Below are 25,719 nucleotides of genomic sequence, written 5' to 3'. Positions count from 1 at the left end.
CCGTCAGTATTCGGCAAATAAGTTCAAGGATAAATCGGCAAAGAAGCCCTCCGTTTGCGCTTTTTCTTTTCTTTTTTTTTTTAAGAGCATGGCCGCTTCGGCCGAAATTCGAGCTTCATTGAAATTCCCGCATTGCTTTTTCTTTGCCATGCCATCGCTAGAGTTATTTACACCAACTCGAACGGAAGCGCTGTGGGGTGCGATGTGCAACAGCTGAATGCCCAGCAATGTCTCTTCACTTGCGCTCTGGCGCAATCTCATGATGCAGACTGCGATCAACCTGACTACTAGTTAATCCCCCGCTCCAAAAATCAATGCTCGTTAGCTGCACGCAAGGTATAGACTGAGGACAACACACCGTATTATCAGGTGGATGCAGGTGTGCACATGACGACTTGTGACTGTACGGAGGACAACGCGTGTATTCTTGCCCCAGTAGGCTTCTAGAAAACGCAGCTGTGCTTGGCCAAGGGTTCCTTCTCCGAGGAACGTCTTCCGCCAAACCATCCACCACTCTAGGCAAAAGAAAACATTCTCTGTGGAGTGGTTGCACGGGTAGGCCAGGGTCTAAAGATCTGGAAAAATGGCTCAAATAGGTACCCTACTTCGTGATATCAAAGTGGAATCTGCCCATTCAGGGTACATATCGCCTGGGGTATCGTTGAAGGTGAACTCATGCTACCACTGGCCGAGACTGTCTACGCAGCCAGCGTGCAACCCGCATGGATTTAGTTATGTAGCCCCGAGTCGCCGACTAACATCGCCGACATTGAACTCCGTGCTCCATACGTTACTGTACATTTGTTTGCCCAGGGTGATTCCCAGCCCCTTAACAACTCCTCAAGCTCGAGCACCTTTGCAGAAACGGTGCATATTTGTTGAAAAGTTTTGTAGCACAAACGCCTGATTGGCATGACAGTCAAGGATCCGCAATTATTGCAATTTCTATGTGTTATTACCCACAAAGAGGAATATTTTTTTTTTTTTTTTTTTTCAAAAGCCGACATCCCGGGAACCTGGATGGCCAGAATTCCCCATCACTCCTCGAGTGGATTTTACCTTGACGGGTTCCGTGCCATGCGAACAAGAATCTCTTCCTCGGTCGGGAAGGCGTCGATCATTGTCATTGTTTTCTCGACAGGGTTGTCCCGACGTTTTTCGAACGTGCGAGTCATCCGTCGCCGATCGAGAACCTTAAACCCCGGCCGAGGTTGAGCTGATTCTGGATGAGCAAGGATGACTAAACGAGCTGGATACGACGGCAGCGTAATGTAAGGTATCCGAGATGTCTCCGTCAACAACAACAGAGTGGGGAAAAAAAGGATGTTAGGTCATCCAACTAGCCCCGGCCCACAGAAGACAGGCGAAGCTCTCGCGCCCTCTGTCCCGAGGCTAGCTAGCCTACTCAGCATGAACAGAAGCTCGACGAATACCATTTGATCCGAGCGTTCTGGCTAGCTCTCGCTCTCCTCTCAACCCGAAGAGCTTACGGGTCAAGATCAGATGAAAAAGCTCTTCATCGGAGCAACGAAGATCCGAGCCGAGAAGCTGGAGCGGGGACATAATTACATGAAGACTAGTTTAGCGTGTCAATATGAAGTTACAGAGCAACAACTGTCTGTATATGACTAAGCAAAACTAACTGAAAAAGGCACGTGCCAAGTCAAGTGGCTACCCCTGACACTCTCAACAAGAAAATGCTGAGGTCATCGACATAGAAAACAGCCTTTTGTTGCTCTCATTGTCCTTGCGGTTGCATCTTGTTACTAATCACTGAGAAAAGGCCTGTTCAGAGCAACGCTGCCACTGTCAACCTAGAGGCATGTCCTACACTGGTGATTTCTAGTGCTATCCAAGACCGAGGTTTTACGTTTGAGGTAAATCCACGGCCCCTAGCACCCATCATGGAGTCATGTCACCTCACAAACAAAACCAACATTGAACGTCAAACTAGTCCCTCCAATCCAGCGTTGCATCTTGCACTCTCCTTTGGGACGCCTGGACCGGATCTCCATAGTCACTTTCAAGGTTACCTATGGAATTTACGAAAATATTATGGTGCCCAAGTTGTTATTGTCAACATTCTTGGCAGCAGCCCTAATCATGCTCTTCAGGGTGACCTACAGCAGTTGCCAAACTGTATGATCCTCTCTATTTCGATCTCAGTAGTGATGACACAGACCCCTTTCCTCTTGTGTTTGTTGCCATTATTCACGCGAAGCAGCCTCTTATACCAGGCTCTGTGACCTCGAAGGCATGGTGATATCAGTTTACTAAGGGTCGTACTCTCTTGGACTACCTGTGGATGAGTTGTCTTCTGAAAGGAGTACAGATCAGCTCATTCTGATTGAGTTCATCCCTGAGCCTTCGATGCGAGAGCTTCAACCACAGGATTGCTCTCTCAGCTAGGACGACAGCAAAACATCGAACACATTATTGATGGAGAGTCCACAATTTACACCCGTAATGTACGGCTTGGTGGCCTACACCCCGAGATATGTGATAGTGGAGTGGGATCCCAACTCCAAAGAGAACAGAACCAGAAGGGTTGTTCTCGTGGACTTTGGAGTAAATATATTGTCTCGACACTGAGGAAGAGCAGAAACTATTACCTGGGATCTGCATATCTCCATAGCTTTGTTGGTATGAGGCTTGGAGAATGATGAAGACGTTCTCCATTGACTGGGATTGCCGGACTTGGATTCGGGCTGAATATGCACATACAGCATCCCCAGTCACACCATAAATGAAATCACAATGGGTATCGAGTATTATTTTCGAAATGAGGTACATGAAACGGGATGATGAGCGTCTGTATTAGAAACTAAACAGGTTTTGCTTCTGAGAGTGAGAGATGAGGAAAGCTATGGATGAAATTCTACAACATAAGTGATTGTGCCCATTGGAAATCTGCCAAGGACCACCCCACTTAGGACAAACAGGCCTGGCTGTTAAAATAGCCGAGATAGGACATTAAACTTTGAAATATGCGAACATCCTTTTTATCAGCATAGCTGTGTGTACTTGATCCATCAGTATTGAAGGTAAGGAAACAATTTGATATGCACTTCCAGATTTCATCAACCACACTCAGCAGCTGCTGTTTTGTTCCCTCTGTTCAATCCAGGTGATGATGTCACAAATGAACTCGCGGGAAACAACTTTGACCCCCTGGTTGACTGAAGAAGTCCAGGTTGCAAGTGTTCTGTTAGCGTCGGGCAACCCCTACATACAGGCACGGCACACCAGCACCACAAGGGCGCGGATTTCTCTGTCTTCTTTGCTTCTTTATCTGTTACGCGCTGACTGGCGGCTGGCTGAGGCTACACTGAGTCCTTCAGGGGAGGATTTGTTTGATTTTTCTTTTCCTTTCCTTCATGCTGAAAATCCACTTGTTTACGTGTCACATAAGTTAAGCAGCTGAATTGATACCCCTTCGCTTCGCAGTCATCCGGAGCATAACACAAAATTCAGCATTGCTTTCTTCCTTTTCTGCTCGTTTCTTTCCGAGCTCCTGCGAGCTGCAAAGACGCGAGCGACTCAACAACTTGGCAACGGACGGCCGGGTCGAGAACCGACATGACCACCGTAGGGATACAACAGCCCTAGGATCTGATTTACGATGGCACGACGGACTAGCGAGGTGCCGGCACAATGCCATGAACGCGCACAACGACCCTGCTATTACTAATTTAGCTGCTATTAGATATTCAACCACAATTCCTAGCAACACGGAACAGCGAAGCAACAGTCCTCACGGAAACAATGCTCTCGCTTATCCGCCAGCGGCGTCATTTGGCCACTCGTATCATTATTGCGACCAAAGAGCACGTTGTCTCCCAGCCTGCTGGATCTGTGTATTGTGGCCATCTTCCATCGCTTCACCTTGCTAGAATGGTTTGGGATACTGCGGAATCATCTCGCCGGTGCTGCAACTAGCCTCACCGACTCCAAAGAGCTCACCTTATGGTACAGGCAATGTATTCTCCAAGATCGTCTGCCTAAAGACTGGCGAGGCATTTGCCTTCTGCCCTAGTGCAATCCTAGACATAGATAGAATTCCGAAGCCCTCGACTAGTAGTGAAGTAATGACTACGCTGAGTCCTCATTCAGCGTCCCGTCTCCCAGTGAAGGCCCATGCAGATCTATGAACTGGGTCTCCGCTATATCAACCTGAAATTAGGAAACCGCATTACTGCAGGTGGCGGCCGAAGCATTCTTGCGCAGGAATACTGCTCTCTATAGACAACCCCTTTCCACGAGCATTAGTCAAAGAAAGGATTGAAGTTCTTTAATTGTTACTCAAAATTTCTTTGGACGGCAATTCAAGCTGCATCTCTTAATAGAAGTTTATAACCAAGAATTGCGACGAGGTTCAGTTCTCAACCTTCGAGCTGCAGGGGTTTTAAAAGTAGGTCGGGATTTCAGAAATTCCACGGAGACACTAGTAAGTTAGTTAGCTCTACTCCGTACATAGGAATGGAAATCAACAAGTATATTCGAACTGCGGTATTTGAAAGCCAAGCAGTGATGTTACTGGGAAGTTGCACGTCGAAATAACAGCTAACTGACTACCCTGGCACAAGTTTAGCCACCGTTTGTTCCTTCGGGGAATCAGCTCGTTCTCTTTCCCCCAAACCGAATACCGCACTTCCTTGTGAGTATTCTAGATACACATCTCACCAGATATCATGAGCGGTGTCAATTTAAACATCATGGCAAGAAACCTGAGGGACGGTATTCGAATATTTAACTTGTCGTACAAAAAGGGCTCACCCCATTTTCCCATCATGGTCAAACGGTGAAAGGGATGTTGCTTATCGCCCGAAGTCGGTAGATGCAAACAGGGCAAACTGCGACCACCGTCGGCTTTGTCATGTCAGAGTTACACACCACCACCAGCCACTGCCCGCTCGACGGAGATTGTGACATCAGACCCCCAGCCGAGGGTCACGAAGCCGCATATAACATGGAACTAACACGGAAAAGAGCCTTCTTCCTTGAGAGGTCTTCCACTACAATGTCACTCATCAGATATTGACTTTTCATAGGATCTTCTCTGCAACTCTGATTGCTGGAAGTCTCTCGACGCGAGTATCCTTCCCGGAAACGAGGTTTATCTATTGAAACTATCATGTCTTCGTCAGATGAAAAGGCGGCTTTTACATTCCTCCCGCTTGGCGGTATCATCCAAGAATTTCGTGTGGAAGGCCACAACCTCGTTCTCGGGTTCCCTACTGAGAAGTTATACCAGAAATACCATGCTCCTTATTTTGGAGCTACGATTGGCCGCACTACGAACCGGTTGAAAGATGCAGTTATCAATAATGTCAATGGAAGATCATACAATATCACAACTGCCAGGGGACCGCACTCCATTCACGGGGGAAAAGATGGGTGGAATACTAAGACATTCTCGGGCCCAAAGCCTGTAAATCGAAACGGTAAGGAGGGTTTGGAGTTTAGATATATGAGTAAGGACGGCGAAGAGGGGTACCCGGGAACCGTTGAATTGAGAGTTTGGTATACCGCAGCTGAAGAGAACGAAGAAGGCCAGCCACAAAAAACAGTCCTTGAGGTTGAGTACGAAGTTGAATTTGTTGGGGATGAATGTGACGAGACCGTTGTTGGGGTCACGAACCACAGGCAAGTCGCAGTATCCGACGATAGCTGCTTGTCGAATGAGGAGCGATGCTTACATGAAACGTAAAGTTACTTCAATCTAGGTAATGGTCCGACAATCGAAGGAACTGAAGCCGTGTTGGAAACGGATAATTACCTTTCTACCGACCCCGAGGGCATACCTACCGGTACCATTGAGCGATATACCTCAACAGAAGTCAAGAAGCCATTTTTTATGAACGCCACTACCCCGGATATCGACGAGTGCTTCGTCATGGATACGGACCCATCGTCTATTCCGCTGGACACTAGATCTCGCCCGATGAGACTGCTTGCTTCTTTCAAACACCTTGTAACTTCTTTTCACCTGGAAGTTTATAGCACCGAGCCGGCCTTTCAATTCTATACTGGCAAGTATATCAATATTCCCGCAGTGTCTGGCTTGCCAGCGCGGGGACCAAGGTCAGGGTTCTGTGTGGAACCCAGTCGTTATGTCAACGCTCCGAACGAACCAGAATGGAGAAGTATGTGCGTGTTGAAAAAAGGTCAGAAATGGGGTGCCAAGTCTATGTACAGGGCATGGAAACAATAGCGCACACCCAAGAATATGCCTGCAAATTTCCTCATTGCCCTCCAGATAATCGCGGACCAGAAGCTGTGTATACCTTGGAAATGACTATCCCGGGTCGTGCTCAAACTGATCACGATTTACTGGATTACGGCGGGTCAATAGTCACGATTCCATAGGAGATAAATTGGTAACTCTGAATAAAAGGCCTATTTGTTTTATTCCACCTTACTGCAAACAAATGGATATCATTTTCATTATTTAACCCCGATACTTTCCCCGCAGCATAAGGCGATATGCAAGTTTATGTATGTACATACATGCACTCAAGGGTCTCACCTTTCATTTTGGTCGGTGTCCGGTTTCAGAGTCTTGACCTTTGGACAATTACAACAAAGTATGGTGATAGAAACAATACGTCTGTCCTTTTAAATATCTACATGAGCATTTCATTGTTCCTGGGGGCTTCTTTGCAATTGTCTCGTCTTAGGTGGCTTTCGAGTGAATATAAGTATGTCGCTGTATTTCAAATTTCGATACACGACATTCGATAGCACATGATTGATGCTACTACAAATTCTATGAATACCGACCCTGCAGGGTTGGTTGAAGAAGACGAAGGACCTGAGTGGCCGTTAGAAGCATATGCGTTTGTTGGAGGGCCCAGTTATAGACCCTGGAGAGAAAATTTGATCGACTGAGACGGATACCCTGACACATTTGTATTTATTCCGTTATATGAATGAATACAATCGACCGACCGACCGAAAATCCGTTCGAGTAGACAAAAGCAATCAACCGAACCTAGATATCGAGCCATTTCAGATTTCATCGATTTCTCTCGAGGCCTACACGTCTGGTTGATTCCCACGAAACTCTCTAGCAGATTACGATGTGTCGCCAACTCTACAACAAATATTCTTGCGGCCACCTGATATTTGTTCGAACAAAAACCTGTGGCAGGAAGCAATATTGCCCTGTAATATCGAAGCAGCCAACACAGGTAGATCACATGTGCGAGCGCTGCGCGGCGTCTATTTTGATAAGCATGAAAAATAGAACCCACAAAACATGATGATACGCTACAGATCCTTTTCAAGGCGTGTTCCCCGTTTTCCTTCCGAAGAATATGAACTGGGTATCTAACGCGTTGACGCGTATATAAGCATTTGGAAAGGACCTTGCTATTTTACAGAAATGTCTCAGCCTAGCCGAATTCTCAGTTCAACCCAGCCCTGGCAACCATAATTAAATGCTGGTTGAAAAGTCATTAGATACATAATAAAGTTCATCAATAAGCGTTAGCATCCGCGTAGAGTGCTCAAAAGGGGCGAGGACAAAAGTAGTCTTGCGTCACTTTCAGCCCACTTGGAACTAACTACGGAGTTAGTTGTTCTAGAATACTGACGGTTTCAACATCGGGCATTGGCTTGGCGGTTCGTTCGGGGTAGATTGGCTTTTGAGCCGACCACACTCCAAGGCGTCTCAACAACCCCGCCTTACGAGCTCAAAATATTGCATCAACGGATACATAACGAAGAGACGCCATGGCTGCTAATCACGGAGCCCTTAACAATCTACTACCATTGACCCATAAGCGCATGGTTGCTGCTTGGTTGGAGGAGGATTGCCCGAGCTTAGATTATGGTGGATTTGTGGTTGGAGAGGTCGAGGGTGAAGCGAAGCTGCTCGGCAAAAGCAAGGTATGAAGTTCTCCTTCTTGCATGGCATGGACACTTTGGTTGGTTTTCGTCAGTCAGGGCCACGCGGTTATTTGATGGATCCTGTCCCCGTTACACACAGAACATTGCTTCGTGTTCTAACTCGCGAAATTTGCGGCTCATTTTTATCTTGGCCATGGTGCATGGGATCGGGCATGATCTATGTGCCTGCTCCTGGGTGTTTTGTGCCTATTTGAAGGATCCTAGATTGGTTTGACGGAGCCGCTTTATGTCCTTGCACAAATACGGAAGAGTCGCCCTGCTCTTCAGAACCCAGAAAGAGACTAATTGTAGTGAAACGTTTAGGGAATGGTGGCTGGTGTTCCTTTCTTCGACGAGGTTTTTGCGCAGCTAGGTTGCACGTATGTCTTCCCTTCATGAAGTCTTCGGGTGAAATGTTACCTTGAATCTTTTCATTATGACCTTTTTTTGGCTGATGCTCAATTCTATAAAGCGTTGAATGGAAAGTCAAAGAAGGTGACAAAATCGAGCCTATCACAGTTTGTGCCATCGTCAGGGGTCCAATGAGGAAACTCCTCCTCGGCGAACGGGTTGCACTAAATATCTTGGCTCGTTGCTCAGGGATCGCCACCAAGTATGAGTTCTATATATCCTTTCCGCCTCCGCCGTCTCGCTCACAGCAAGGCGCAGTTGATGTTGGCAGTAGCCTGACTTTCTGTACAGGGCATCATCCCTTCTCACCATTCTTCGATCCCATGGATGGGGCGGTATCCTAGCAGGTACCCGCAAGACCACACCAGGCTTCAGACTCGTTGAAAAATATGGTATCATTGTTGGGGGTGCTGATCCACACCGTCAAGACCTAAGTTCAATGACCATGCTCAAGGACAACCATATTTGGGCCTGTTACAATAAAGACAGAGCATCTCACAGCAGTAGCGGCGAGAATATAACAATCGCAGATGCGATTCCTTCTGCCGTCGATGCTGCACGAGCGGCTGGTGGTTTCGCTGTCAAAATCGAAGTCGAATGCCGCAGCATCGAGGAAGCGAATGCGGCTATCGGTGCCGGCGCAGACATTATAATGTTGGATAATTTTTCCCCTGAAGAAGTTCGTCAAGCAGCTCGGCAGCTGAAAGATGAGTGGGATGCAAAAGGCAAACCAAGAGGAAGCTTCTTAATCGAGGTCAGTGGCGGTTTGAGAGAAGAAAACGTCGCAGACTTTGCATGTGAGGATGTTGATATACTGTCAACGAGTAGCATCCATCAGGGTGTGGGTATCGTGGATTTCTCGTTGAAAGTGACGATAAGTTGAGGCGCGAGAAGCCCGTGGCTCCGGGTATAAGTTGAGTTCAATTTGTTGAATTTATGCAAAAGGCAAAGAGGTGGAAGCGGTGACGCTTGAATCAAATTTGTAAATACGGGAGCCTACCATTAGATGCAATAAGTGGATGTACTCATGGAAAAATAGATCTTAGTTTTTCGTCAGGGTTTTCGCGAGACCCGATGATTCGCAGCTTGAAACATGAGAGCGTTAGCCGAGCTTCTTGGATTATTGACTGAAGAACGTTCAATGTGTCGAAGTCGGGAAATTAGTTAATTTCCAGTTGCCATACATCGAATCTCGTGTCTTCCCATATGGTTGGCGAGCCCTGCGCAGCCTCACCAGAGAAAGGAGGCCTGAAGACCGACTGAGGTATAGAAAAGAACCTGGAGAGGAGCTCAGGAGCTGATGTACATATCATATGAAATTGAAAAAAAACTTACACATTGTTTCACCAGCCTCAGTAGATACTTTGAGAAGAAGGCTCGTAAGCAACGAGCTCGTGAGACCAGTCGATTCCGTTTAGAAGGGATAGATCCCTATTCCCTAAGGCATGTTCCCCTTTAACACGTCAAAGAAGGGGAGTTATATCGCAACGAAACGAATACATCAGAGAATGATCGACACACTAGGATATTTCAGCGAAATGCATTGAGCTCGGATATAGGAAATATACATTAAACATTATGATAAAATGATTAAATGATTAAGAGCGAGCGCAATTAACTCGTTTCCACCAACTCTCCTTAGAATTCCCGTCCTCGCTTTCCTGTGGTTTGGGGGCATCATCTTCCCGAGAATAGCTTGGTTCATTTCGCTGGGTTCCTTGCTGTCCTGTGCTTTCATGGTTGTTAGCTTTACTTTGCGCGCTAGAGATTTTCCTCTTGTGAGACCTTGCTGCCGAGGATTCTGCTCTGCTCCGCCGCCGCGGGGTGTCGGTAGTCGGGGCCGGAGTATCACTGTTCTTCCGGATTTTCGCAATCTTCTTCGAAAGAGCTCTTCCTAAGCCAAGCCATTGCTTCTGGGACCCCTCTCCCTGCGCCTTGTATACAGCATCGCTCAAAGCTCGCTCATGAGCTGTAAGAGGTGGTGTATGAGAATGCGCGATGAGTTGTGAGGTCGTTCGTTCCATGGGCGGTCGTGAACTCGGCGGTGGTAGGACCTGGCTAGTGGGTGGGAATTGTTGTAGGTGGTGGATGCGTCGGGCCTCAACAACGCGACGAACGATCACTAATTAGATATGAGCCACACGCACATACTTCAAGATACTTCGATCGTTGCTGATTTCAAGGCCAAGGTAAAACTAAGCTAAAAGAAGGATCGCAACTTACGGGCAAAGGTCTCTTCGATATTTACCATTTCTCTTGCGCTCGTCTCCATAAACCCGCACCCCCGCTTTCTAGCCCATTCCAAACCTTGCCTTGCGCTCACAGTCCGCGCGTCCTTGAGGTCGCATTTGTTTCCGGCGACAATGGTAACTGGCGGGGCCATGCCTACGGCAAACCGTTCTGCTCCTGGACTAGTCTTTCGTGACTGCTTAATCAAGCGCTGATTACTCTCAAGCCTATTTTCAGCTTCCAAATCAATCATATCCATAAAAGAATCCAAGGCGTCCAAGGTTGAAGCGTTCGTAATGTCGTAAACGAGAAGAAACGCATCTGATTTCAAATTTGACGCTGCCCATAAACCACGGTACTCTTCTTGCCCCGCGGTATCGGTGAGGGAAAGGAAATACGGCCGGCCGTCCACAGTACGGGTGACGGAGTATGAATCTTCTGTGAACGCATAGCGAGTGGGGGGCCCCTGTCAGAACTCTCTTCTCAAAAGCCTGAAATGTGGCATATCCATTGGCTCCAAAAATGAAAATCTTGTACTCGGGATGCATTTACCGATAGTTGGATCATACCTGTAGGAAACGTGCCAGACAGGATTAGCTGCTAGTCAAAAATGAAGAGGGAAGAATGGAGGAACTAACTCATGAGTCCACTGGCTCCTCACAAGTCGCAATGTAATTGACGACTTGCCTAGTTTTGTAGATTAATCAAATTAGCCTAGTTCACGAATTTTCAACCCGGTGAGCGGTTCTCGTAACCAGCATTGATGCAAGTGCAGGGGGCCCCAACGTAAAGAGTACGGGGTCGAGTTATAGTGGTAGCTAGGGGAATATATATTTATGACCCAGGGTACTGGCGCAACGTACCACATCCTCCATCACCGCATATCGTAATGGACACCGTCTCGGCCATGGAATTGCGAAAGGACTCGCAGGGTCCGCGCCAACAACTACATATGGGAACGGCTCCCCACAACTTAACGTAAAGCAAATAGTTCACGGAGTTGACCTAGATACACGCGCGATTGGATATCATTAGGGGCTCCGAAGGACAACTGGCGGTCTGTTTCGCAGGCAGAGTACGCGCGAACTCGAGTCAGGTGTAAAGAGCGACTGGGTGATTGACGCGACCGGACGCGATGAAGCGAGAGAACAGAGGAGATCCTCAATTTCAAAAAAGGAAAGCAGCGTGTAAGTCAAACCTAAAGGACCGAAAGTATGAAGAAATCAGGGGGAGTTTTCAAGCAAGCAGAACTTTTTTTTTCCTTGGTCACACCAAGCCCCCTTCGCGGCGTCTATGGAGGAGCAGCTGGACCGACGTTATTGCTTATCCCTGTTACGGTAAGGCGCAACCCCGGATCCATGGATCGTCACAGCCTTAATTCTTCCTCGCATTTCGGCCACCATAAAAGGAGGCAAACCGACGACGAAAGGCAGTGGGCATACTCCGTCCTCCGTATAGAATATGGAGTTGGATATATATTTTGTGGTGGTAGATTATTACTACTACTATTAATATGCCTAAATACAGGAAAAGGCCTGACGCCAAACCTCGGAGAGGTTTTAGAAAATGAACATATACGATGTTTAATCGGTCTATATTAAATCAGCGACTTAGCAAGAAATGCATTCGCTATACGTCGGCGTCGACAACCGGAATCTTCAGTCGCTGGGGGATGATCCGGGTGTGCATCCATCGTCGCCCCATGCCGTGTTAGCAGCAACAGACCATAGGTTGGCCATATCCAAAATAGTTTTCGGAGTATGCCAGATCCTGCAATCTGCGGGTTCGTTAACAAACTGTCTTGGGATACGCTCTTTGTCATCCGGATGAATGGCGTTTCGGTAGTTAATACGTCCCCCGGCTCCGTCGCCAACAGTGCGGGCAAGAACGTATGTTCCAGTGCGATAGATCTCGCCAATATGAGTGTCTTCCCATTGTCGCCGCTCCTGAGGTGTCGAATAAAGCTCAAAAACATGCGCTGCAGCTTTGAAGAGCTGCTCAAACGTTAGAACCTGAGAACCTTTCACGCCACCAACAGCTTGGACGGGTCCTTGACGCGGGCGTCCTCCAGCCACGATTGACTTGACACCCTTTGCCTTCATCAAGTCTGCAAGCACAGCACAGGTTGATGCACACGTGGCATCAGTGAGCAAGATGATATCTTCTGCTTTGAAGGCCTGGGATGGCAGATCGGAGCGGGATCCATAACCTGCAACAACAAATCGGCTAGTTTTCAGCGACATTATTTCATTGTCCAGATCCCAGAGAGCGAGGTTAGTGAAATCAAAATCGTCGTTAGTTACTGGTCCAAAGTAGTCATCCCACGACCTAAATTTCCCCTCGTCAACGTCAACATACGAGTTGAGATCGAAAATTCCATTCCTCTCATAAGCAGCTCCCCGGCCACCCATGGTCTTTGGATCCTTAAGCAACTGGTTGATTTTTCTGCCAATGATATCAAGTTCTTTCGTCGCTCGAAGATTGAATGCACTGGTCACTTTTGCTTCCGGGAAAAGCTATCATGAATTAGAGATGAGGATTTCAACTGGATAGATCCTCACGTACCTGCATGAATAAATCAAACCCTAGGAACAGAGAGCCACCACCGTTAGAAGTAACATCCACAATCAGCTTCTTCTTCCCTGCCTTCTTACTTGCGGCTAGAAATGTCGACGTCAGGTTGCTGAACTCTGCATTAACATTGTCGTCATTTTTAATTGGCGCAAAGGTGCTAACAGAAAGGACTGCTATATCGGAATGGTCGCCTTCCAGGAAATAACCAGCGATGGAACCATCACTAAATTCAACAACCGGCTCCGGAAAATGTCGACGGGGACTTGCACTGGACCGCTTTTGCAATTCAACTTCTCTTTTCTTTAGCATTGGAGCTTGATCTATATTTCCACTGCAAAATTTCTTATAGAATGTTTCACCATCCCTCACCCCATCAAAATCAACGTGGAAGATCGCGTCATTCTGGTACTCTTTCTTGGTTCCATTCTCAAATTCAACATGAATTTGAGGCTCAGTATACACTCCGGGAGCAGTGAAAAAGGCACCAGCGGCATCCTGTATATGGCCTGGGGGATTATAAAACAGGGCATTGTATAGTGCATCAGGGTCCTGCGCGGACCCGCGGTACGAAAGACGGCGAAGCCATTGTTGCGCATCCTCGCCGTCTATCGATTTAATAGCGCTGGGCCTCCATTTGCCATTCGATTTACCATTTAAGTCATCTGTTGGAAGTTAGCCAGTTGCTATACCAACGAGAATCCAAAAAACATACTATAAGAATAGACCTTGGGCAAGCTCTTGCCGTCTAAAGATAGAGACACTATCGGTCCAAACTCTACTCGGCGGAAACTGAAAATGTTGATAGCGTCCAGATATAAATTAAAATGACCATCGTGGACGCTATTCACGAGAGCGAGCATATCCTGTTGGAATTCGATTTCATTTTCATATTTATTCGCAGCAGCTTTGTTTCGAATTCGTAATATTCCCTTATCAAGATCCGTCGCTGGCATCAGATAACCTTCTGGAGGATCTTTCAGGTAGTCAATGGTGCTTTGCCAGTGCCAGAAAGAATCTAGGCCGTCAATCAAGCGGAGAGCATCTTGCTTTTTGAATGGGACCGATTGTAAGCAGGCATGAGCCAGTTCGGCTGAAATACGAAAAGTCTTCTCTGCAAAGCCGGTCAAGAAATTCGTGTTAGCCTTACTGAGAAACTATAAAAAAAGCGCGTGTATATGGAGATTACTCTGTACATACCCTTTTTATTCCCCGACAGTTGCTTTTGCTGCGCTGCAGCCACTAATGCGCATGGTTCTTGCTCCTTCGACCTTGGCAGTACTGACGCATCTGAGCCCAATAGCACCCTTCCAAAGCTCAACGGTGCAGATGACAAGAGAGCCAAAGACACCAAAGCACAGCCAAATCTCCCCATATCTTGCGGGCTTGCTTCAAAACAAACAGGGTAGCGCGGAATAAGACCCTTTGACAAAGATGTCACTCCCTTAAACAAAGGTGTGGGCTAGCAATGACGGCTATTGCCCCATGCACATGAAAGCAACGAAAATGAGAAGCCTCTCATCCGTAAAAAGGGGTGAAAACTTCACACAAGGGAAGATGGCCAAAGGCCTTTGTTCTCAGGAAGAATGATGCTTCCAATTTTAGCAAGGGAGGGGAACATCATGGCTTAATGATGGTTTCCTCGAGGCTGACGCGAGTTACCTCCTTCAAGCGTGACCCTTCACGCTCGTAAAGAATGGAGCGTTATGGACGGAGCGCTCCGTTGAAAATCTGTATGATGATGTTAGTGGTCCAGGGCCCGCATGTGGAGTCCATGTGGAAAAGCTCCAGCGCGCTAAATAGCACCGGCATTGTGAATGGTCACCAATGAAAGCGCAGTGTGCCGCACTCAGCTGAAGGTCACTCCAATGAGGGCTTCGTGAGAATATCGGCCTAAAAGATCTCGAAACGGATTGGCAATGAAGTGGCACTGCTCAGCGCTGACCGTAGCTTGGCGCTCCGTCTGCCCCGGCTGCGCCATCCTGAATTGTCAACTTCGGCTGCCGCCCGCAGGGCGATGGGCAAACGCGGCAGAGTGGTGCTGGGAAGCCTTTCGAGGCCATTCCAAGCAAGCAATGGGAAAAGGAGAATGAAGGAAAACATTTGTCTTCAAGAATCCAGTGGGTGGCTCCGTACGGAGTACGGTGATGGCGATGTTTCCTATCAATCATCGAATATGGAAAAGGGATACGGAGCACAGAGAAGCCAGCTATCCTCTTTCCACAGTACGAGAACGGCAGACCTCAAGAAATTTGGTTGAAAGATTGACAGTAATAATTGCTCCGTAATGCCGCTCCGATCGGCCAACTTTGACAGTCGGGGATTTAAGGGAACAAACAAACCCGGATCATGCCGCTGCGACCTTCATCCTTTGCATATTCAGGGCATAGGACAGACAGATCAGAAATGACGATATTTGCCGTGCCATTTCCGTACTCCGTACGGACGAGCATGCTATCTGCATCATCTCGTGAGAAACAACTGGTAGAACAGAGTTGTAATGTCGCTGTTGGTACATAAGGAGTTTGGGCCCGCTTATTTTTGTACCATCCCTGCCGATCCGAAAGCGCTCTCCACCCACGCGGAATATGGTGAACATGGGTAGCTTTCCCATGATATCATTTCCAATCAAGAGTTTGAAGGAGGCAAGGGGTGAATTTTGGATATTAATTTGAGTCGAGGAGCACTCGCCATGCTGTTATTCTTGTCCAAGCTTACAGTGTCAATAGAGGGTTCGCTTAAAAAGCTGATGTAAGTCGTGGCCTTATGAGTGCAAGACAGTGGCCTGTTTGGTAGGTACAAATGCTCTATCCTGGTAAACATCACTGGGGCGATGGCTTTCTGGCCTGACAAATAAGGCACCAAAGAGACACGAACCAAAACCAATCGAATGCATTAGGCGGCTGGGACTCCTCTCCTTCGCGTTCTCCTCTCCTCGAGCACAAAATATTTTCTGCCCCTACTCTCCTAGGCATTGTTTCTCACATTGCCTTATTATCATGGATATCCAACAACCGATTTGCTGGTGTGCCCTGGATTTGGGGAGGAGGCATCTCCTCCGTCTATGAGGTCCACCCTCGCATTGTAGACAAGGTTCCAAAGCCTGGAGAGTTCGAGAGAGCAATTTTGGTAAGGAACTCGAAATCTATATTTTCTCGCGACATCCGCCTTGCCCCTCTTTGGTGCAGTGTTTTTCTGCTCAAACAACGGCATTTTCCTCGAGTATATGAGAGTTGCGATCTCTATTGGCAGTTGACATGTGCGTCTTCTAATCTAGTCACTAGATAGGTCCCTCTCTTCTAGGATACACAGAACAATCATGTTCAGGACCAGCAGACTAGGATCGTTACTAAAGTGGAAATGTTGGAACCCCTACCTCTACGAAAAGAATGGATGAACGACCTTGCGCACGCCGTTGCTTTCCTTGAATCGCTCAACCTCGCTCATGATGACTTACGACCTGAAAATATCCAGCTTGGTGGCAACCAACCGAAACTGTCCGATTTACATTGTACAGCGGAAATCGGGACAGATTTGAAGCTTGCATGACCCTACATGGAAGAATACTGAACGGGAACGAGGCAGACCAAGGACAACGTGGAACTTCCGGCGTCCTGGGTCCTCGAACGGAGCAGTTCGCCCTCGGTTCCTTGTACTATCTGATAAATAAGAAAGCCACCATGCATCGATAGCGAGCGAGGGAAAGAAGACGCGCACCCAGAGAATATCTCTCGTAGAAACCGGTTTTGGACTTTGGGCAGTATGTACTCAGAATTATCATACATACGTCCAAGTTCTCGTCGTATTATCACAGCACTGTCCACCTTTCGAAAACCTATCCCATTCATGCCTCCCTTGCGCCGCCTCTCGGCGCACTGGTGTGCCTTGGCATGCCTCTGACTGTTTAAACATCCATCAGGGGAATCCACGACTGCGCAAACCGTTAATGGAGATTCGATCGTCGCCGGAATAAAGCAGGCTACTTTGCTCGGAGAGACAAACGCATTTTTCCTTTAATGATTTATCAATGCATATCCTATCCGCCGGTCCCTGGGAATACGCCGCTGTGGACCAAGGAAACGGGTGGATGTTCTCCACATTGTACACATTCCCGCCGGTGGCGGGAAACGCAAACTTCTGCAGGCGAGTGAGTGGCTGAGCATACTACTAGTCTCGCGAGGTACGAACAACTCCATCAACAGATGTTTCAAGAACCAGGCGCGCACCATCAGCAAAGTCGATGCCGTCTACGGAGGAGATCCGATGGGAGGCATCGTCAAAAGCGGATTCGACCAAGCCACCTGGTTCTCGAAATCAGACAAGCCAGGACACATGAATCGCCGATAATGTTGATTTTATCCTCGCGAAGCGAGCTCGCGACAATTGTCACGTTGCGTTGTGTAGCTTCGAGAATTCGAGCATAACATCAAAGGAACACTTGCAAGTTGGAATTCTGTGATAGAACATTGAAGTCTAGCTTCAATACGTAGCCTCCCTTTGTTGCAAATGATTCAGCTAACCGAAAATCTCCCGCCAGGCCGGCCTCGGATGCCCAGTGCGGACTAACTTAACCACTCCAGGCGGAGACCCCTGGGGCTATTTTCAAGGTCATGTGATGGATCACCTCAGCCGTCCTGAGATTGCTTACGGGGTACTCCGTTCTATCCAAAGCAACCGGTCGAAGACTCTTCGCCGTACGTATGCTCATGGTGAATGATGAGATTCAGTCGAATGTGATATCCATGTAAGTTATTTTGCTCCATGCTACCTCCCCCTTTACCGATGATGAATTTTCGTATCATCCTTAGTCAGACGTCATGCCCGCCGCTCCTGACCTTCCTTCTTTGAGGGTTGGTTAAGATATAGGCGAGAGCAAGGCAATGATGGATTTAATCTTCTCTCTGAAACCCAGACGGCATTTGTCTGGTTGTCTCTAAATTTTTCGTACTGTTAAAATAATTTCACCGACCCGAAGCTAACATTACGCCAGGTCTGGGGAAAACCTACCCCAAAGTCAATGCCGTCCCGTTCCGCCTCATATTCCGCATTCGATTGCTGGGCTCTTAGTGTTCTTTGTAACCTGAAGAGGCGCTGTTACACGGACAGAATTTGATTATTACGATAAACGTCAGTCCTGAATAACTTACGGAGCACACCCGTTCCGGTCTTCTCTCTACGGAATTTTGCCGTAGAACAAGATCAATAGATGACCTTTGCCAAGGATCTTTCTACGAAAGACATTATGTATACCCGATGCTTGGGCTGCACTCATCGGAGACATTTCATTTTTGCGTTGCAGATCACCGTAAAACCTTAGGTGCCGAAACCCATACTCGCGATACGAACACACACAACCCCCTCCGGTGACCATGTCTCTAATCCTAATATGGCCAACAATTTGCGCAAGAAGTACTCGCAAAATGATACCGCTGTCTCTTCTGACTCCTAGACTGGTCTCTAGGGCAAGCTGTTCACATTCGAATCTGTGAGCTGGCGAATCGTCCCTCAAAGGTTAATTTCACCAGATGAGGTACACCCCCCCACACCAAAAAAGAAAAACAATATATACGGATAGCCCTGTCTGTGTATTACCCTTTAGACACTCTGATACATGCAATATTTATCATACTTCCCCCAAGTTCTTCGAACGCGTGGAACTGGATTATGGACTGGTATTGTTAGGCTTCAATCCGTGCGCTTGGCCCGTGATGCCACTAGAAAAGGGAGATGCTAAAAATAGGTATGTTTTGGATCAGCATGCTCGTGTCGTAACTTGACAAGGGTTGAATCTTTGAGATGTGCGACCACACAAGCATGTAAACCAACTCATTGCTGCAGTGGACTTGAGGGTTTATATACATTCATGGACGATATGCGGAGCTCTGGAGCGCAGATACAAAAATCTTGCCTTGGCCTGGAACCCGGTATTCAACGGCTCTTTTTTTAATCGCTATTTAGAGTCATTGAGTATAGCATGGGTGTTTTTGAAACTTACCTGCTCCGGCGAGGACAGCCTTTAATTACTCCAATGTGCCTGCGGATGAGTTTCCAATGATCTCGGCTACAAAGTATGCTTTTAGCACTCCCACCTTAATGTATGTTCCTTATGCAAAATTCAAAAATTTTCTGGTATTTTAGGACAAGCCCAACCCATATATGAAAGCCCCTATTGTCAATCGAGACAAATCCTATCAAATTCAACTCTGACACGTGTTTAGTTCCAGCTTCAAATTCGGTATGAATCATGATCAATTGGAAAGCAATGGCCGAATAACACATGTGAGATTTATTATCACTCCTCTAGCGGAGTATAGCACGGTAAATAGTGCCGAATGTATGGAGGAAACGTAAGGAGAAGGTGACCTTAGCGCAATTATGGCTAATTTAACTACTCCGTTCGGTAGCATCGTTAAAGGCTCGTTCCAAATATAGATACAAATCAATGTCTGTGCCCCCAATTAAAGGCTGGGAATTTCCCTCCAACCCTCGCATATCAACAACGTGCCAACGGTGCAATTTAAGTTCAACCGACGGCATGGATTTACGAAGTTTTATATGGCCGCACCCATCTCTGCCACTCATTCGTTACATGTTGAAAGCTTAAAAGGAGAGAAATTATTTGGGGGGGAAAAAGAAAAAAAGGGGGTATATATAGAGTTCCGTGGTCCCCATACCAACAGTGGGAACGCGATTCGGCGTACTAGAGGAAGAAAAGGAAGGTAATACATGATATGAAGATTATGTGGGACAGTGGACCCTAATTTTGTACGGGTGGTATAAAGAGACCCGAACCTGCCTTACGATCAGATGGAAAAAAGGAGGATGATCGCTGATAAAGCAGGGCCTTCACCTGACTTATAAGGCTACAGATTAGCAGTGTCCGGGATGATATTTGGAAGGCAATACCGACAAATGCGATATGCCAAGATAAATACTCAAGGTTGGATCCTAGCTGGACATGTCCTCCTCAGTTAACGCAGGCGGCAACCGTGACGGTTTCGAAAGGGCGACTTTCTCCGTGAAATCTAGTCGACTCGTTTCGTCGCATGGATATCATTTGCAGGCATTTCAATGGCCTTTTTCTGCGACCGTTTACTCTCGCCGAAGGACATATATTGTCGAAAAACAGGTGATAACAAGCGGCCGGGCTCTTTGGCTGGTTTTTCAGGGGTTGTCAAGCTTGTATCGCCGGGAAGTTCGGAGAAAGGTACATCAGCAACGTCGCCAGCGGTTGAGATTTGATATTCCGTCTAGCAATAGCTGTTTAGCAGCCGGAATAAAACAAAGTAAAAGGGCCTACTCACACCAGCGGAAGTTATTGGAACTTTTTTGATATAAGCGACACCTTTGGGCATTTCAACCCAAGCTAAAACGACCGACTCTTCCTCATGCAACGACATGTATGACATGGCGAACGATTCGGATTTCAAGGTCAACTCCCTTGACGTTGCCAGCTTTCGACACTCCATGATACTTGAGTTGAGATTAGACAGTTGATACAATTGACCTTTATCATTAACAAGGCCTAGTTGGTTGCCAGATGGCGAGAACGCTGCGCACTGGATACGGTTACCAAGGCGCCTTGTGCCATCCGGTTTGATCTCGGCTTTATGACCATTTTCTGGCTGTATGAGGAGGGGAACACCGGACTGTGTCCAGGTGGTGATGCACACCAAATCCTCGTCTGGAGAACTTGACGGCCGATACAGCGCTGTCGACACTCCGTTGTCTTCTGACTCGTGCAAAGGTACGTAATATCGGCATTTTACGAGCTCCCGAAATTCTAAGAAGGGAAATGACCACATATATGTCTGGATCATACCCATCTTTGGATTTCTCGTACTTGCAAGGAGGACAATACCGTCGTGAGAGAAAGACAACGTGTCCACAGATGGGCAGCCTCTGCATTGTTTGTGATATGGATGAAGGCGGAACTCTCTGGGCTGCTCGGTATTGGTGGTTCTGAAGAATCGGACTGTGGCGTTCTCGAATCCGATAACGACATAGTTTTCTTTGGGACTCATTGCAATGCTGCGGCACCATAACGTCGACGGCATACGATACTCAAGCACCAATGCCGTGGGCTGGACGAGATTTACAATTCGCAGCTACAAAACTATGAGTTAGCTTGGGATGGTAGCTTGATTACTTGGCCGTAACCGTTCTCACCGTGAGTTTTTGGTCACGAGTTCCAATGACATATGCTAAGTATGTTTTCGTCACAGCAGCCATCAGACAAGAGCTCTCTGTTGAGATTGCTCGGACGGGTGTGGGCGGGGACATGCCCACGTCCCAAATGTGTATCGATGGTTGCATCCAGAAAAGAGCATACGTTGAATTCTGAGAGAGGTACACATTTATGTTTTTTGACCCCTTGCCTCTCCCATGCACTTTGGATAAACTGATCAAATCCTTGAGTGAAATTTCTTCCATTTTCTGGCGTTCTAAAGTCCCAGAGGATAAGGAGCTCGTATCACCAACTGACGAGGCAGGCGGATCCTTTCTTCTTTTCGACATCCACTTACCTTTCTTATCTGAAGTTAAAATGGTACGTGTCCGTGAAAGTGGTATGGGTTGAAAAGATGCCCTTGAGTTCGCGCGTTCAATGTGGTTCGTTGAGAAGTCTGTGCCAAATGGAGGGAGGGTCCCTTCGACTGGGCTATTCAAGATCCTCTCATTTGGAGAAATTTGCAGGCTGCTATTATGGATTGTGTCATTCATCGAAGACTGGAACTCCGGTCTGGCGAATTCACTGAGTGGCGAATCATATCTGTGCCGTTGGTCAGGGGAGATTGGAGATACGAGATCAGGAGAATAAAAATGGGGTTTATCTGAAGGCCCCGCGCTTGAGAAGCCGGTATATTCTGCATGAGGTGTATATGGCCCGGGAAGCTTTGGTTCATGCAAAGTGGGAACTCCGATGTCAGCGTGATTACCGGCGGCCGTTTGCGCCGGCACGCAGGTCCCGGCTTTAGGTAAGAGTTGAAACTGAGTAGGCAAGTGCCTTTCTACACCAATAGTGTCGGCGTTGCATTCCACTAGTTTTAAGGCATCCCAGGCCTGCCAAACGAGTGAGATCTCCCGCGCAACAGTAACCGCTTCACCGCATTGAACACACTTTGTGCCTTCCGGAAGCTTGATCATTGGGACTTCAGATGGGTCCTATAAATTATAATTAGTATTAACTTGGCGGATACGGCCTCCTTGTGACTCCTCAAAAATAGGAGTTGCTGGACGATGCGACGCGAGAGCATACCGGAATTTTCAAGTTGTTTGCATCTGTGAACTGAAAATGTTCGACAAAATGGCAAGAGGGACAATTCAACGCATACGCTCTATGGTAGGCCGATCGAGGTCGCGGACCAGGTTCAACGAAAAGCGCGACGTTGTCAAGTATACTTGCCATAGCATTCATCAAGTGAGCATCGCTCACACGGTGGACCACTTGGCGGTCATTAAGGGAAAGACAAAAGGCATGAATCGCATCTGTTGCCTCTTCGTCGAACATTAATTTCGATGCATCTTCAATGCTTACATTTGGGGTATCCGGTAGAATGAGCCGGAAAATTTCACTAAAGGTTTCTATCATCTCCAATTTGGAGAGACTCTGAGGTATTCGAAAGCTGTCCAGCGAAACTAAAACTGCATTCCGAGAGTTTGCGCAAGACGCTTGAAGGTCAGCGTCGGAGGTCTCTTCATCCACGATGTATTGGATGAAAGCGCCCACCACGAAATGTGATACATCCCTGAGGGCAAGAAACTGGGCCAGCCATTGCTCCGAGGCCTCTTCGTTCTCGACAAGAGTAGAAACATAACCAGGTGATAGACATTCCGGCAAGGGATACTAAAAGTTCCTCATCAGCCGAGATCAACGGTCAGTCCGAATATCCGCCATGTAACCAAAGGGGATGGGATTGGGATTCAAGAAATATTGGTTTTGGACGCACCAATTGCGTTGTCAAATTGGGTAGCTCTGAGCGTAACTTGGAGGGCAGCGGAAGGGCATTGGGGTCGTTACGCAAGACGTCGGTGATGGCTTTGCAGGTGCAGAGGAGGAATGACTTAGGATCGGGATAGTTGTCGAATAATTTTTCTAGCGAGCCGTGGATGCGTGCAAACCGATCTTTGCGCTCTTTAACCCGGTGGCCCCCAGGTGGCTTTGGGTGTAGAATCAATATTCGTAATGCGACGCACAGCAGTTCAGCAAGATACTTGTCTCGTAGAGGCCGTGCCTCCCAGAAGCTGTCCCGCCCTTCGATTATTATTTGCAGGATGAATTCGACAGAGCGTACGACGACTTCCCAACTTGCCAAAAAGCCCAGATACTGGCCGGCCTGCTCGCTTTCAGAGGGTAAAGATAGGCGTTGAAGGGAGTAGATGGCATTGAGGCGGGCCAACAGGGCAATGACAAGGCGCTGATATGTCTGAGGATCGCATTCGGAGTAGACCTTTTCCAAGGAGAAACGACCGAGAAGCTCTAGGATGATATCGTCGACATCGTGCCGAATTCCCAAAAGTTTCCACACGTTTGCCAAGAGGCTGACCTTGGAGCCGACGGCGGCCATTGCAAGCAATGGGATCTCGTCTTAACGCTTCTCCTTCCGCCCCACGGGGGCGGACGGACTCTCCGGTATATGAGGAAAGTGGCTAGGGCTATGCGATAGGTGAAATATGGTTGAGAAGTGATAGCAAGAGGGGATGGATGAGTTTCTCTTCTGAACTCTTCCAAGCTGACGGAGCTCGCAGCGATGGGACTGACGGCATTAAAATTGCGGGTGGGAGATCGATCGAGTGGGCCCATCACAGGATGTCTGCTGAGACGAGGGAACTCATAGGAACCTTTTTTTTTTTTTTTTTGCTCCCTCGTGCTTAATATTCTTTTTCTTCTCTTCCACTCCCAAATTCCCTTTCACAGCTTGTGGGCGTCATCCAAGGACATGGGATGAGAACATGGCTGGAGGCAAGTGACTACCCACAACACCGACCTTTTGTTTTGGTGCCTTGCGATCGAATGGCTTTTACGGAGGACACGTTCAGACTCCACACACAGCGATGGATCAATTATGCTCTCTCTCTCTCTTCTTTTTTTTTTTTTTTTTTTTTTTTTTTTTTTTTTTTTTTTTTGGTGGTATTGGGGAAGATTTTACAGCAAGAGGATGGAAAAGTCTGGGCATTTCAGACCGGGTGTTTTCCTTCCCTTGCGCGTTTGCGTTGAAATAATTAAGGGCTTAATGCCTGTATGTTTTGGATATTTTTCCCTTCACTTTTGACTCGCTGGCACTCCTTTATCAGCGAGGCGGTAAGGTTAGGCTTCCTTCATGGCTCACACTTCTCCACTGATGTGCCCGGGGTACTTGGCGGATCGATTGGAAATAAGTGGAGATTTGTAACGTCGCAAGAGCTGCTCGCGTCTGCTTCTTTTTCCCACCAATGATTGCGGGCTGCAGATCGGCTTCTTCCAAATATCGAGAATTGCTTGATCCAGATTCTCAGACCCCAGTGCCCGGTTGACACAGGAAGCGAAAAAGGGACGGAGCCGCATTCTAGCCTGTTTCCTGCAGCCGGGCTGTGGCTGTTTGGATTTGCGTGATGGCGCAAGATGTGCGATTATCTCGTATTATTCAAAAGGCCGGTACGACAGAGGCTTGAGGTTTGTGCCACGTTTGAAACGAAGTCATTATTAGTGCCAAAGTCTATCCGCCTGCTTGCCCTCTTGAAGCTGAACAGAAAATCATACAAAATCATTCCTTGTAGGCTGTTTGTTTGTAGGGGAAAGAAAAAAATTGACCCAAAAAAAAAAAAAGAAAAAGAAAAAAAAAGGGACTCAATCGCCTCCCCTGGAGGGACGTCGCTTGCGACATTGCCGAATACTGCGAAATTAAACGAGGACTGCAGAATTACATCCGGTTCTACGACGAGCAACAGCCATCCCCGTGGCTTTGGATGTGGTACAGCATGACAGTCAGAAGCGTCCTCCTCCGCAGCAAGGGAGCCGGGGGGGGGGTTCACAGCATCAGTTTCGCACAAGAGTTAAGCGGTTGTGTGGGAGAGTAAAACATGACGGCTACATAACAATCCAGAACCCAGAACACGTTGTTCAACTTGGTTGTCTTACTCAATCAAACAGCGAATTGGACTATTCATTGCTTTCTCCCAACCAATAGCCGACAATGCGAACGGCAGGATTGATTTCGGCTTGCAGCGGTGATTACAGGGTTAAGTCCCAATTTGTTTAGTTAGCCAGCAGGGAGTATGGAGTCAAGTGCTGATACTTAACCCAAAATAATAATTATCATTATTTCAAATTCCAGCGCCTATCCGTAGTACAACAGAAAGGGTGAACTGACATTTAAGCCGACCTCATCTGCTCCTTGTGCTGGCTTACCGGCTTGAGGATTTCCGACCAAGGGACAGACTTGGGAATCCCGAGGATAGTGACTCGTCAACTCATCTCAGGCGATGGGGTCATTGAGAGAAGACAGACAATGAGGACGGAGCACATATTGAAAGTATCCCCCCTGGAGTTTGGACGTTCGTAGTCAGATGCTGCGTAAGAGTTGAGAATGCCAGAAACGCTCAAGGGAGCGTCGGCCTAACGCACGTCAAGGCGCTGCA

General features: G+C 47.5%; 6 protein-coding genes across 6 annotated transcripts; 3 read left to right on the top strand and 3 right to left on the bottom strand.

The window, feature by feature from the left end:
* Positions 1–5,134: 5,134 nt before the first annotated feature.
* Positions 5,135–6,214, top strand: D8B26_001217 (uncharacterized protein; the record flags this gene model as incomplete). Its single annotated transcript, XM_003065241.2, has 2 exons — positions 5,135–5,646; positions 5,713–6,214. 2 exons carry the CDS (start codon positions 5,135–5,137, stop codon positions 6,212–6,214), a joined length of 1,014 nt encoding a protein of 337 aa, XP_003065287.2.
* A 1,418-nt stretch (positions 6,215–7,632) lies between these two features.
* Positions 7,633–9,366, top strand: D8B26_001216 (uncharacterized protein). The gene is made up of 4 exons (XM_003065240.2): positions 7,633–7,893; positions 8,218–8,273; positions 8,366–8,506; positions 8,596–9,366. The coding sequence occupies exons 1-4, from the start codon at positions 7,738–7,740 to the stop codon at positions 9,185–9,187; spliced, it is 945 nt and encodes a 314-aa protein (XP_003065286.1). The 5' UTR covers positions 7,633–7,737; the 3' UTR covers positions 9,188–9,366.
* Positions 9,367–9,828: 462 nt separating this feature from the next.
* Positions 9,829–11,774, bottom strand: D8B26_001215 (uncharacterized protein). Its single transcript, XM_003065239.2, has 5 exons — positions 11,397–11,774; positions 11,172–11,220; positions 11,086–11,102; positions 10,528–10,971; positions 9,829–10,426 (listed from the first exon to the last, which is right to left on the bottom strand). Exons 1-5 carry the CDS (start codon positions 11,440–11,442, stop codon positions 9,903–9,905), a joined length of 1,080 nt encoding a protein of 359 aa, XP_003065285.1. The 5' UTR covers positions 11,443–11,774; the 3' UTR covers positions 9,829–9,902.
* Positions 11,775–12,191: 417 nt separating this feature from the next.
* On the bottom strand, positions 12,192–14,625 carry D8B26_001214 (uncharacterized protein; the record flags this gene model as incomplete). Its single annotated transcript, XM_066123475.1, has 4 exons — positions 14,305–14,625; positions 13,820–14,218; positions 13,099–13,769; positions 12,192–13,049 (listed from the first exon to the last, which is right to left on the bottom strand). The coding sequence occupies exons 1-4, from the start codon at positions 14,477–14,479 to the stop codon at positions 12,192–12,194; spliced, it is 2,103 nt and encodes a 700-aa protein (XP_065979549.1). The 5' UTR covers positions 14,480–14,625.
* Positions 14,626–16,136: 1,511 nt separating this feature from the next.
* Positions 16,137–16,939, top strand: D8B26_001213 (uncharacterized protein). The gene is made up of 2 exons (XM_066123474.1): positions 16,137–16,233; positions 16,389–16,939. The coding sequence occupies exon 2, from the start codon at positions 16,465–16,467 to the stop codon at positions 16,651–16,653; it is 189 nt and encodes a 62-aa protein (XP_065979548.1). The 5' UTR covers positions 16,137–16,233; positions 16,389–16,464; the 3' UTR covers positions 16,654–16,939.
* Positions 16,940–19,481: 2,542 nt separating this feature from the next.
* On the bottom strand, positions 19,482–23,669 carry D8B26_001212 (uncharacterized protein; the record flags this gene model as incomplete). The annotated part of the gene is made up of 5 exons (XM_003065237.2): positions 19,482–20,354; positions 20,409–21,212; positions 21,274–22,266; positions 22,361–22,948; positions 23,052–23,669. 5 exons carry the CDS (start codon positions 23,667–23,669, stop codon positions 20,130–20,132), a joined length of 3,228 nt encoding a protein of 1,075 aa, XP_003065283.2. The 3' UTR covers positions 19,482–20,129.
* Between the last annotated feature and the right edge of the window lie 2,050 nt (positions 23,670–25,719).

The sequence above is a fragment of the Coccidioides posadasii genome, chromosome 1, assembly GCF_018416015.2.
Source record: "Coccidioides posadasii str. Silveira chromosome 1, complete sequence".
Classification (NCBI taxonomy): Eukaryota; Fungi; Ascomycota; class Eurotiomycetes; order Onygenales; family Onygenaceae; genus Coccidioides; species Coccidioides posadasii.
This window is presented reverse-complemented; position numbering and strand designations above follow the sequence as displayed.